The sequence below is a fragment of the Photinus pyralis genome, unplaced genomic scaffold, assembly GCF_008802855.1.
Source record: "Photinus pyralis isolate 1611_PpyrPB1 unplaced genomic scaffold, Ppyr1.3 Ppyr1.4_LG3b, whole genome shotgun sequence".
Lineage (NCBI taxonomy): Eukaryota > Metazoa > Arthropoda > Insecta > Coleoptera > Lampyridae > Photinus > Photinus pyralis.
In genome coordinates, this window is record NW_022170510.1 from 1,566,190 (window position 1) to 1,579,278 (window position 13,089).

General features: G+C 34.6%; 2 protein-coding genes across 6 annotated transcripts; both read right to left on the reverse strand.

Annotated features, from left to right (window-relative positions):
• Positions 1-8: 8 nt before the first annotated feature.
• On the reverse strand, positions 9-6,006 carry LOC116166629 (glutaminase kidney isoform, mitochondrial). Of its 5 annotated transcripts, XM_031481640.1 has the most exons (14): positions 5,748-6,006; positions 5,649-5,692; positions 5,524-5,565; positions 5,441-5,467; positions 2,164-2,254; positions 1,976-2,109; positions 1,798-1,927; positions 1,502-1,745; positions 1,331-1,452; positions 1,121-1,279; positions 893-1,069; positions 714-845; positions 513-667; positions 9-463 (listed from the first exon to the last, which is right to left on the reverse strand). In XM_031481640.1, the coding sequence occupies exons 1-14, from the start codon at positions 5,859-5,861 to the stop codon at positions 178-180; spliced, it is 1,857 nt and encodes a 618-aa protein (XP_031337500.1). In that variant the 5' UTR covers positions 5,862-6,006; the 3' UTR covers positions 9-177. The 5 variants fall into 5 exon arrangements, with proteins under 5 accessions (XP_031337500.1, XP_031337501.1, XP_031337502.1 ...); XM_031481641.1 differs by lacking the exon at positions 5,441-5,467; XM_031481642.1 differs by lacking the exons at positions 5,441-5,467; positions 5,524-5,565.
• Positions 6,007-6,086: 80 nt separating this feature from the next.
• On the reverse strand, positions 6,087-11,468 carry LOC116166632. Its single transcript, XM_031481647.1, has 6 exons — positions 11,065-11,468; positions 10,879-11,016; positions 10,743-10,826; positions 10,517-10,693; positions 7,592-7,652; positions 6,087-7,045 (listed from the first exon to the last, which is right to left on the reverse strand). The coding sequence occupies exons 1-6, from the start codon at positions 11,116-11,118 to the stop codon at positions 6,339-6,341; spliced, it is 1,221 nt and encodes a 406-aa protein (XP_031337507.1). The 5' UTR covers positions 11,119-11,468; the 3' UTR covers positions 6,087-6,338.
• Positions 11,469-13,089: the final 1,621 nt, after the last annotated feature.

The following is a 13,089-nucleotide window of genomic DNA, read 5'->3' on the forward strand; positions in this document are numbered from 1 at the left end:
TACTGTACTTTATGAAATAATACTTTATTGTCTGCATGTTTACATACATTGGAACTTTAATCATAATAAATATGAACGACATTAGAAAAAGGAAGAATTATTAACATAATCTTTTACAAATGCACATAAGTACTTTTGCAACATCTAAAAAACTCTCTCTAAAAAATACTGTCTCAATTAAGTGTTAAGTGGAGGCAAGTCATCTTCCTTCTTTTCCTTTTTAGCGCCACTGAGAGCACAATGAGTTTCCCACTCTTTCAATAAATCAACAACGGCAGTGTGTCCAAACATTGTGGCTTCATGCAAAGGCGAATTTCCCCACCTATCTAGGACGTTATGTGGAACATTGCATTGTTTCAGTAAAAATTCTACACAATTGACGTGGCCTTCGGCAGCTGCCAGATGAAGGGCGGTTCGACCATCATAATCGGATAGGGTCATATCCATTCCAGATAATTTATGCCTATAACGAGTGATTTGGTCCTTTAAACAAAAGATTGTAACTTGCATACCTTCTTAAGGCAGTAATGTCTCCACTGGATGCGCAAAATAGAAGATTTACTATATTTAAACCTTTGGTTTCAAATTTATGACGTCTGGGATCTATTTTGTCAGACGCGTGTATTAAATTATCGTATCTATGAAAATTGAATTTCTTAACTAACTCCTGAAATACGCCATTATGACCAAGTTTGGAGGCACAAGACGCTCACCTCACAGAACTGGACTCCTCTACAACTGTTACCAAGGGCATCTAAAGATGGTGACCAAGTGCAGATACCCATGACATTAGGTATAACCACAAGGAGCCCACCACAAACACCCGATTTGGCAGGTAACCCCACCTAAAACAGTTTAATTTATATTGCAAGGAAAATTTATATGTTACTACCTTGAATGCGAATTGACCAGAGTAATCGTACATTCCACAACTATGCATTAAAGATAAAACGTTCCTTACACTTTCAGGACCTAAGACCTTCTCTTCGGTTAATGGACAAATACCACCATTAGCTAAAGTAGCGGCCATTACTGATACTATATCACAGCTCGTTTCCATGGAACAACACTGCAATAAAGGAAATGTAATTGGAACTGTGCTAGTCCATAAGTAACTCACCTGAAAATAAAAATCCATACATTCCCTAAAACTAGTCTTTTCAGGATAGCACTTGTGCTCTCTCATATAAAAACCTAACGCGTAATTTCTGTCTGCAGCTTCACGTTCGGACAAAAAGATGGCATTATTAAATCCTAAGTCTTCTCCGCCAGCCAACCTCTACAATACAGTTAGACAGCCACCTACTTTACCTCGATTTAAAAGAAATACCTCAAAGTAATTCATAGTAAAATCGAATTTCTCCGCCAATGTCATTTCAGGCTTCACCAACGTTTTTAGAAGCGCGCAAACGAGAATCGCACCAGCGTTTATCATCGGATTATGAGGTTTTTCTTAAACAAGTTCGTATCAACAGGTATCTGCAGAAAATAACCCACCTACTGTTGTAATCCAAAATCAATTCGTTAAAATTTCTTCCGCTGGGCTCCTGGCCAACATAGTGATGCACAACATCTTCGCCAAGTTGATCTAAAGCAATAGCATATGTCAAAGGCTTACTGCATGATTGCAATGTAAAAGGTACATTAACATCCCCAAGTGAAAACCTTTGTCCATCAACGGTACAAATGCTAACACCCCAATAGTCGGGATTAGTGCGTGCCAATTGTGGAATGTAGCTAGCAACCTAAAATTGCATTGTGACTTGTGAGATACATACAAGATTGTACATTCCATACCTTTCCTTCTGTATTACTTTTACATTTCCAGTAAATCTCTTCAATCTCCTTTGAGAAGGTTTCAAACTCAGGAATAATGAATTGATGCCTAAACGCTCTCGATATTAAACCAATATTTTGGGACACAATACTGTAACATTCGCAATAAAGTCATAGACTCACAACTTCCAAAAAATACCTAGAAAAGGTCTCTTCGTCTAACTTTTGGGTATCAATAGACGAATTATCCGCATTTTTTTGCATCTTTTTTAAGTTATCCATCATCTCCTTTAGGCGAGGATCTGTTTTTCGTAACCCTGTAGTCCGTAAAGCCTAGAAATGACTGGTTAATTAATCGAACTAAGCTATAAAGAGGAAAAATCTTACGGATAAGAATTTTCCCATTGATAACATGCCAGTCTCTTCATTTTTAAACATTTGAAAAAGTGCTTGTTCTGGTTTATTAAAATCAGAAGACCTAAAATTTTGCTAATTATCTTACTATCGTTTGTTATATTTTCATTTGATGTATGTGACATAGTAAATTGGTGAACTTAACAGATGTTATAGGTATATATGAGAGTACAAGTAAGTCAAGAGATTGGATGTTATTTAATTTTCAAATTGTAATGCGATGATGATGAGGAAATGTTAAATTGTGAGTGTGTATGTATAGTGTCTTTAAAGCTTAAAATAGTGCAAACCTTCATCCAACACTGTTACTGTTTTATATTGGTACAAAATAATTGTTAGTTCACGTTTCAACCTGAAGATCAGGTTAGATTTTGACTGCTAAATTAGATACACAGGATGATTATCGTCACAGATTGATTCTTAATAATATGCAATAAGTTACCTATATAATTACTTCACTAGACAATATTTTAAAACGGGACACATAAACAAATACAATTTGCTTCGACTAAGCCATTTTGAATTTAAAATTTGGTTTTAGGGCCAGTTAGATTATGGTATGTCTTTCTTTTTCATGTTAAATTTTCCAAAATCGTAGTCACAAAATGGGAGTAACTTAACTTGATCCATAAATTTTAAAAAAATGTTACTGAAATGAAAAAAAAAATCCCGAATAAGATCTCAGAAACCAAGTCGCTTAAATAGAGGCAAATTTGCACATTTTGGGGTGTAATTCAAAGCTGCTTACAAAGAGAAGAAATTCGAACACTTTCGGATTCGTTTGCTTCTTTTTTACTTTCTTGTGACTTTGTTTGAAGGGGATTGTTGTAAACAAACTTTTTCTACAAGCTGCCATTATTAGATTTTAAGTTTAACGTTTCGAGTTTTTGAGACCATCATCAACTTTATTTTCCGAGGTAACGACTAGAAGGGATGTTGTTCAAATTTTTGATATGTATATTAGGCACACGGAAACAAAAAATAATGGACCCAATTTTTGAAAAAAAATAGCATCCTAAAATTTTTATTGCGTTATTCGAAACACCTTATTTTTATATATGCAGCCTACAAAAATTGTAGCAAGTTTTATTACAAAAAAAAAGTTAAAAAACAAATTTTTTTTCGGCAAAACGATTATGATTTCTTTAAAATTTTGGCAGTGTACATTAGGCATAAAGGATGTAAAACTTGAGAGCAACTTGATTTTTTCAAACATGAACAATGAAAATGTACCAAATTTAATTTTTTTATACTAAAATATGAAGCTCTGATAATTTTCATTTAGAGTTTCAAAGGTGCAAACAAATTAGCTCTAAATTATCATGAAACGTATACGCTAATACATATACCTACAAACTGTTTATTACAAAAAGCTTTTTTATGATTTTTGAATAATGTATATTTTATTCTAAAAAGGAACAGCATAGAAATTCATTAAAATTCAATATTAATTCAAAAACATTTTTTTGATCACTTGCAGTTTTTTTAAATCATCCCTAGTGTGTTAAATTTTTTAGATTAAAATATACAGGGTGTTCTTTCTAAATGAGGTTAGGTCCGGTAAGTTTTTTAGCTGAATATTTTGCTTTGCTATTTAACAGAATTTAGTTGCATTTAAGTGTATTTAATGGGATGTAATTGTACTTAATGAGATTTAAATGCATTTATTGCAATTTATGTACAAAAAGGAAATTTAACTTAAATTTAAATATGCCTTGGAATTACCTAAAAAAACAGCGATCACGTTTCATTATTTGCCTTTGACGTATATTAAATTTATACTTGTTTATTAATTAGTTAAAGAACTGCAAGTGCAATAACGTTCAAAATGTCCAAAACCATCAGGAAAACGACAATACAAATACATTCATCGTTTTGGCTGCAGTAGCGGAAAATTCGAATATAAGTTTAAGAACAAATCTTCAAATCAGTTTTTTTTCTTCGATTATGTAGGTAGTCTGATTCCGGAAAATGATAAACAAATAGTATCTGATGCAGATACAGCATACATTCTTTAAAAAAACATTACCCTAAGATGCCTTTTATTGCGTCGGTTAGTTGAAACAGAATTAAATATGAAAATCGTTCGACGTCAAACAACGATAACTTAGATGCGATGCGCTTGTAGTTTGTTAAAAGGTTCCAAGCATCACTGATTTATAAAAATGTAATTTTTTATTTTGTCGATTTCTACGGTTTTGAAAAACGGAAAATTATGTGTAATAGTATGAACAGATGCAGTATTTGTTTCTCTCAAAAAAACGTATTCAGACTTTTTCTCTAAAAAAATTAGGGGAGCTAGTAATTGACTATAAAGAAATTACCATTGAAATCCCTATGCTGCGTTGCGCTATAGGCACCACCCTGTATAGATGTTAGGACTGCGTGGTCCAGGAAAGAAGGAGAGGATAATTTTAGGGCGATATCAAAAAAATCACTTTCATTGCAGAAAATCGAGTCATCCGAGACTTACCATTGTGGAGAGGCGGTCTAGGTCAGAAATGTTTACAACATTTTGGAAATCTGTTTGAAATATTTAGGAATGGAAATGGTACTCCTCCAAGTAACCAAATGATAATTCCAAAAGTGCTTTTTTTGGTGAAATAGAAAATCTACATTGAAGTAGTACATGTACAAATTGTGACTATTTGCGTAAATATGGAAAGCGCAAACACTTCTATTAAATTTACATGTTACTGCATACGTATAAAATAAATAAATGATAGGCAAAAACAAACACGCTATAGCTAAAAATAGGTGTTAGTATAACATCTTGTTAGAAGACCAAATGTCGGCCTACGGAAAATTCAGCAGAATCTTACATATCAAGACTCATATAGGGTCTAGGGCCATGAATTAGTGCGTAACTAGTAGCGACCAGAGTTGGTGAAGTATACCTAAGGGTGAGGATCAAGACAGTTGGGCTGCAGAAAACACCGGTATATTGCACATTTATAGACAATTACGTAAAGTTTGGCGGTCGCCCTACGTCATTCATTGTCAACTAACCGCGATATGTAAATTCCAAACCTACAAATTAACAATTGTGCACACTTGAATGCTAAAAGTGCGTGTGGTGAAAAGCTTTGTGTTCTCCTTCATAAAAAAATCTAAAACCACATGGTGAAATGTGCAAGTGAATTCCATTTCTCTGGCAAAATTATCAGTGAGGGGAATTTTACTCAAGGAAGTAGATAAAATGTAATTAATTCGTGATGGAAACAATACGTTTGACACATTTTATGCGTACCTTAAATTGTATTCATCCTGTGTATTACTAAAAGCAAATTAAGCGCATTTTTTGATTATGATTTAACTAAGTTAACTACTTACAAATAAATGTAATTCGGATCGTGGATAAATGAGTATCTCCGTCTGAAATTGTTTGAAGAAGAAATTTGTAAAAAAAATAAAAAATAGGAGCGATTAAAAAGTTGGTTAAGGAAGCGTATTTATACCTGGTTTGAAAATTGTTACGTTTGCCATGCTCTCGATGGTGCCCCTAAAAATTATGCATTTACAAAGTAAATTATAATAATCTTTTAGCGGTTACTTACGTAGTCGTCGAACGAATGATAATAAGATGATAGGAATTTAGAGCCACTGTTTATAAATAGATTATTTAAACGTATTGGGTGACATTTTCGTAAATTTAACACTAGTCGTTTCATATTGCAGAAGATCAATATTGTCCGTACAGTAACAAAAGTTCGTTCTCGAAATGCGGCGCGTGTCAAAATAAAGCGCGATCTATAAGCGGCTGCGATGAAAGCGCGCGGTTACGGACCTATTCCATGAGTGCGCGTACGTAAATTTGTCAAGGGAGCGGTTAATAAAAAACATTTACAATATCAATTAACGATAGAATAGTAATTTCCGGAAAATAATACACTATATAAATTTAATACCATGTATTTTGTCATTCATCACAAATCGAATCATTTAAAAACTTAAATCATACATTCTGAGTGGCTGAAACGGGGGGTTTCAGTTTAGACTAGGTATTTAAACGCTTACTATAAATACTCATTGAAAATCGGAAAATAAAATCACTTACAGTCTTCCCGCCGAACGCAACCTAATTAATTTATTTTATTTAACACTATATCGTGATCGAAACACTATACTTAAGTACGCTTAAAAAAAACTTAAATTGTTGTTTCGGAATCAATCACGGATTGTCCTTGCGAACTGTACGCAGGTGGCCCACTGTTTAAAAATATAGTGTTGCGCACGTTTTGTTTATTAGGATTAAGTAGTTTTTTTTGAGGCACTTGTGGAGTGGCATGGTTATTGTAATGTTGAGATGATCTATGGCTCATGGCTCTTGTGCCGTGAAAATTAGAGTAACTCGAACGAACCGATGCTGGTCTATTATTGTATAAATCATCTACATCATCTGGTTCATTCAGTGACTGCATCGACGACTGTTGATATGTTGGATTACTATGTCCGTTACTCTGCCAACTTTGTTGTAGCATGTTATTATTAGCATTACAATAACTGGGCAATGGTTCAATAAGAGATTGGCCGGTTGAATCCGCATTCGCTTGAATTCTTTGCTGCTGTTCCAATAGTTGCGTCACGGGATTCTGAGCCATCCTCCTCGAACTCCTCGTCGACGAGCGGGAATGTGAGTAACGCCTACTACTTGTACTTTGCCTGCTAGAGGAACCTCGCGTCATTACGCTTCTCCTTTTCACTCGTCTTGGGGTCATAGGTTTTGGAGAAATTGGCACGGTAACCTGCTCATTGTCATAGTCCTCGTCACGTTGTTGACGTTCCAACTGTTGACTAAACTCGATTGAGTAGAGCGACCGCCTTTTTGAATTCGCTTGGGACGACTTTTGAAGTACTGAAACAATGATTACCATCGCCAATTAACCTTCAGAGGAACTCTTGCATGGGGGTTACATATTGAAATAAAGCCATAAAACCTTCCTAATCATAAAAGACCAACATTCCGAAACGCTCTATAAATAAAGTAACAAATCGTTAAACACGTATTGCAATAACCAACCACAGCCTTTATCACAAATTTTCCAATTCAGTTAATAGCCCAATTAAAAATTGATAGCCACTTAATGCAATTAACATTCTTTCATTACTCATATTTTGGCCGGCCCCTCAGTTTAAGTGGGTCTAATTTTTAGCGTTTTGGTATTGCAAAAACAATGATTTTTGTCATCCTAGATCCCGAACAAGTACGTCTATGACCTATTCACGAACTGACTGCATGTATAACTTAATAGAACGACCCGCTTCGATTATTTTCAATTGAAATAATAAGCAAGTAATCATATAAGGTGGCACATGATTAGAAATTTAACACTTGATTATTAAAACCTTCATCAAGGAGAGGGCCTCGATAACAAACATTTATATTTAAAAAAATACTTACGTTCACTGGAACCCCCGGAAAGCATTCTAATCAAGCAAGTTCCTATAGTGATGCCAAATACCTGAAATAACGAAAACATAAACAAAATCTAGAAAAAGAGGACGCTGACATAATAAACCAATAAGATAGAAATCTGTATGCAGACCGGCGCCCGTCCGTCTATGAAATAGACTGTCCTACGGTAAATAATTAAATATGTATATTCAGAATGTTTTTATAGACGTTGCGTGTCACATTTGTAAGGTCATTGGGTCTACAAAACAAAGCGCTAATTAAAATTTCAAAATATAGTCTGTGGCGGCTCGCGACAATATTATGCAAACAATTATAGTACAGCCCAATAAATATAAAAAAAAACAGGAATTTTCTGGGAGCTGGGTATTTACTTCATGCAAAAATCTTTGATTATCAACTCCCTCCCATTTTGTCTCGCTTTTTGTAGTGTGTTATTATATTATTATATATTCCATTACAAAAGGTAAAATTTAATGTGAAAATTCGTGGAGAAATTGATAGTAATATACCAGCAGCCAATCAGTCAATTTTTTTAATGAAACCATAACGATTTCATTATACCGGCCGTTTAAAAATTAAATTTCCTTTTGATTTCCATTCCTATAAAGGACCTTTCATTGAAAGTTCAGACTGATAGCACTTTTCAGTAAGAAGTAGCATTTGCCCGAAAGGTAAACCGCTACTGGAAGCCGAATAACTTAGGTTATATGGACACAGGCAAGTTGACAGTTTGCGCAGTGAGCATATTTGATTTATACTATATACCAGGCATGTCACACGAGGCCCGTAACGATGTTGACAAATTATAAAATTTAATTGTACCGTGTATCCTATTGTGCTTGAGACTGCAGTGTATCTCAGCTGTTTTTAAAATATCTAAAATAGGCAGTGTTTACCTTTTTTCTATCTTACATCAGTAGTAAGAAAAAGCCAAACTTTTCGAATTCGCCCTGTATATCAGAAACAAATGTAATTCTGTTTGTCCTATTAAGTTTTACAAAAAAAGTGGCACAGGGTCGAGAAAAGTCTAATTTGTAATCGGACTCAAGACTAGTTTTTGAGGAACATTTAAAATTGATTTAAAAAAAAATATTTTTCTTTGATAATCAATCAATTACTCAATACAATCGATTATTTTTAACAAACGATTATGATCCTCATAAAACAGTGGATTATTATAATTCGGATAAAGAAAATGAACAGGAGGGGGAGTGGTACACGAATAAGAAAGTCTGCGCATGCGCAATCTATTTTTTTTTGACACGTGACGAATTTGCCAAATACCAACCTACCAAATAGCAAAAAATAATAATACTATGTTATTGTGGACGTTCTGTTCGAGATAATGACGGGGTGGTCGGAGTCGCCTGCTTAGATGGAAGTTCGAGAAAAAATAATTATATAGTTTTTAAGCTGGAATTGTCAAGACACTGGCGGAAGTTGCCTGAGTTAAACAAACAATACGCAAATTGTACCTTTGGCGATTTCTTCTCTTAGGTGACGACGACAGAGGGAAGTGAATAATTGAAGTGATGCTGTTTCTGTGGGGTTTTCAGGGAAGGAGATTCGTCATGGTCTTTTGTTGACAGGACTGCCGCGCTATTAAAACAGTGTCAGTCCTAAATGTCAAATACAGCTGTAACACGAATGAGGACGATCCTACACCATGGGAGAACAATAGAACCTGGGGCACCTACACTGTGGGTCCTACGCTATGGGTGAACAGTAGAACCTGGGAGGCTTCTTCACTGTGGGTGAGATCTGTCACTGTCAGGTGTTCAAATTTTCACATTGCAGTTAGCGCCAGTGTTGCCTTGACCATTGTGTCTGCCAGTTGATCATAAAAATATGCCGTTATCGGCGTATAAACGTTACATATCCCTAATTTTTGTAGCATGTTGTTATTTATTATACCTATTAGCTACTGGTGTTTCGGGCATTTTAGGAAATTTTTCGCTGTCTTCACACCGGTGATCTTTTTGACGATGTGCAGTTTAGGGGTTGTGACTCTTACTAAACGATAAAGAGGATATTGGGGAAACTATCACAACACACATTCTAAGTGGAAATACTCCTATGATATTTAAAATCCCATCTAGACTGGTAGTTACACATTTCTGAGAAATACAAATAGTGTGACTACTTATATGGAGAATTAAACCTCAAACATATTTAATAGGCATGATGGGTTATTCGACAATTTAAGTAAAATTCCACAAATACTTAATACTTACTTTCGCCCCTTATGGGAAAATGAAAAATCTCCAACAGAGGCAGTGGCGGCTGATCAGATGAGACAAGTGATTGAATTCCAACCTTTGAATTTGTCAGTAATAAAGTCAATAGCGACAAATTTAGAGGTTCATCTAAGACATATTCTAAACGTGCATCTACAGTTTGAAGTCATGCAGGGATCTCATATGCCTACAAGAGGAAGCGAACCTCTTTCATAGAGTGGATCTGATTGTATTCGTGCATCTTTTACTTTGCGCCAGAGATTTTAATAATTTGAGTTCATGACAAATCACTTTTTTAAATTTACACCCATAAACTCATCTCTTTTTTGAATACTCAAATGAAATAAACGTTGGTTTATTGATTTAAGAAAAATTCTTCTCATCTGCAAAACTTAGATTACCAACCTTTATAACCCATGTATAGTATATCATGTCGAGAGTATTTTTGTATTTAATGTTATTATAAATCTTTTTTGGGAAAGGTCCTATACCCACAAACCTAGCCATAAACACATATAAATATTTCACAGGATAAAATTTGAATGCAATGGAAATTTTAATATTGTATCCAAGCTACCTCTGCTCATTTAATTAGAGCCCAAATCAGAGCAGAGTATCAGTATTTCGATATTCCTTACTTTTTCCATACTAGGATGTAAAAGAAAATATATACCGCTAAGATACACTGTAGACCTGCTTGAAAAACTTCGACATGTCGATAATCTACAAGACAATTGGTGACATTTTCCCACGTAGGCACGGGAACAGTTGTATTAAGTACCCCTTTACATCCAGGCCCATTCTCCCACCAACTTCCGCTATCTGGATCTAACTTCAATACTCTGCTTTCCTAAAATGTAACTTGTTAATTGTGATCCTTTTAAAAACAGCGTCCTCACTTTGTGTTGTAAAGTTCCAATGTCCAAATATAAACAGATTAAAAAGGCATTCCATCCTAGCCAGACCACGTTCGAGAGGGAGTACTGTGAAAGAGTTTGATTGAAATTATTATTCCTTCGCTACCTATTCACTTACCCATATCAAATATTTCACTCTGAATTGGAAGGCGCCAAAAAATCCAAAAATGACAAAAATAATTTCAAAAAAATTTACGAGTATCGGAATCCACAGGAAACCGAAGAAGTCAAACACCTGCCGTTCTATCACAGATATCTGAAAAACTTGGAGTAGTTATATTTTATTTTAGGGGGGTACCTATACCAATTGTAAAAGACACACAGTGAGAATAAAGTATCGAGGCTTACAAATTCCCATAGCAGTTTAATTGTTTATACACAAAGTAATAGTTCACTAACTTCATAACTCACAATTTTTGTTTTGCGTACCAGAACATACACTTTTCATTGAACAAACTTTTTGGGTACACTTTACACATCCTGTTTCTTAAGTTAAAGCTCATTTATAACCTCTTTAGTCTTTTAGTTTCGAAGCATTAAGAAGACAGGAAGAGGAGGAGACCTTTGCATGACTCTTCCAACAAATATTTAAATTAGTGCACCTGTTGATTTAATTTAAATTCATTACAATACACTAGTTTTGCTAACAATAAACGGACAAAGGGAGCACTGTAGCTGCCAGTATGGAAGTAAACAGTAAATACAATGAGAATACACTTGTGTGAGAAACCTGTAAACTTGTATTACTAGTTTATGAATGAACTTTACTATCATACGTTCGTGTAGAATGGGTTGCCACTTTTAAATTTTAAGGGCATTGGCCTGTACATACATTTTCCTAAGTTTATTGAGATAAGAGATTAAACCATGTTAATGTAATTAAACAATGTTTAATTAACAGTAAGTAGGTAGGTATATGCCATTCGACAATTACTAATTAAATGGATTTTCCTGTAAGTAGTGTAACTTGGGCCCGTATTTAAACTGATTTCAAGAAATCAAAGCAGCAAATTGAATAACGCAAAATTCTGGTAAAATGGTAATTTATCTGATAGGTAACTTTCATTAAAACGATTCATTTAACAATCATTTTTGATAGGAGTCACCTATATGGCTCACATACTAGCTGGAATTCAAGGGCTGACTGGGGCACAGGCAAGGGTCAGTTTCATTACCTTCTACTAAATGTATAATGTGAAATTTAAGTTCAAGGAATCAAGTTAATAAAAAGGTGAAAATATAATACAAAGCCATTGCCTGAAAAACTTTTGTTCCGATATAGCATACTTATTTATACGCGGGTATTGTATGTATATTAAGTAGGTATGAGAAACTATTTTCTGAAAGAAAAAATTGTCGATCAATGCTGCTTTCCAACAATTTAATTCATCATAAACCTATTTCCAAATATAAAACAGGTATAGGTATTGATTTTCCGTATAGAAATTACTAGTCTTCAAGGCAACGAGATAGGTAGGTACCAGTTCGCTGGTGGGTATCTGAAATTTTATTGTGAAATTGATATTGTATCAAAGTTATCTGTGTGTAAAGGTACATTATCCTAATCTTATTTTTGTGTAGATAGCAACCTATGTAGATGTATGTACCTATAGAGTTCAACCTTTTAACCCAAACTAATAAAAGTGGTGACCGAAAACAAATGGGTAATTCAAGTCCCTCAGACATATAGTTACGTTGAACTATTATATAACTTTTTCAAGTTCTGATGTTTAGTACAAACTTTTGCTATCAAAAGAGATGACTTCAGATTAGGTCAACAATAACAGTGATATTCCTAATTGCAACATTCTTGTGTGGAGTTAATACGCACTTTTTGATCCAGGATATCTTAGTCAAACAATTTTTTATTCAATGGTCAAACTAAACTTTTTATATACCTACCCTGCATTTTTACTACTTTTGGGCATAAAAGTCGCTACAGTTAAATCATTGAAGAACACGTGGAAAAATTACATTTCCTAACCAAAGGTGCACGTATTGAAGGAACGGGTTCATCACTTCGTCAAGAAATTTATTTAGGGTGTTAGAAATGTCGTTTTATCGGGATCCTCCATACGTAAATGAATTACCTACATGCCAACTTAATAATTATGACAATCTATAAACCGCATTTGACTGGAACAAATAAACACCTAAAGAGCATCTAAAAAACCGGCAGAGCACCTCGGTGTGACCCTACAGGGTCATTGGATTTGACCCATTTTCAATTGGCTTGTTACATGTCGTAGGTACCTATATATGTTAACTGTGCAAAAATTTCAACCAAATAGGTTCGAGCGTTTGGCAGGGACAGAGAAGCGTAGACCCC

Coding starts and splice junctions, on each gene's coding strand:
- LOC116166629 (XM_031481640.1), bottom strand. CDS start 5,861: ATGAAACGACTAGTGTTAAATTTACGAAAATGTCACCCAATACGTTTA. Junction 5,566..5,648: donor CGTAACAATTTTCAAACCAG/GTATAAATACGC, acceptor AAACAATTTCAG/ACGGAGATACTCATTTATCC. Junction 464..512: donor GACATTACTGCCTTAAGAAG/GTATGCAAGTTA, acceptor CACTCGTTATAG/GCATAAATTATCTGGAATGG.
- LOC116166632 (XM_031481647.1), bottom strand. CDS start 11,118: ATGGGAATTTGTAAGCCTCGATACTTTATTCTCACTGTGTGTCTTTTA. Junction 10,827..10,878: donor GAGTGAAATATTTGATATGG/GTAAGTGAATAG, acceptor ACTCTTTCACAG/TACTCCCTCTCGAACGTGGT. Junction 10,694..10,742: donor TTGGAACTTTACAACACAAA/GTGAGGACGCTG, acceptor GTTACATTTTAG/GAAAGCAGAGTATTGAAGTT.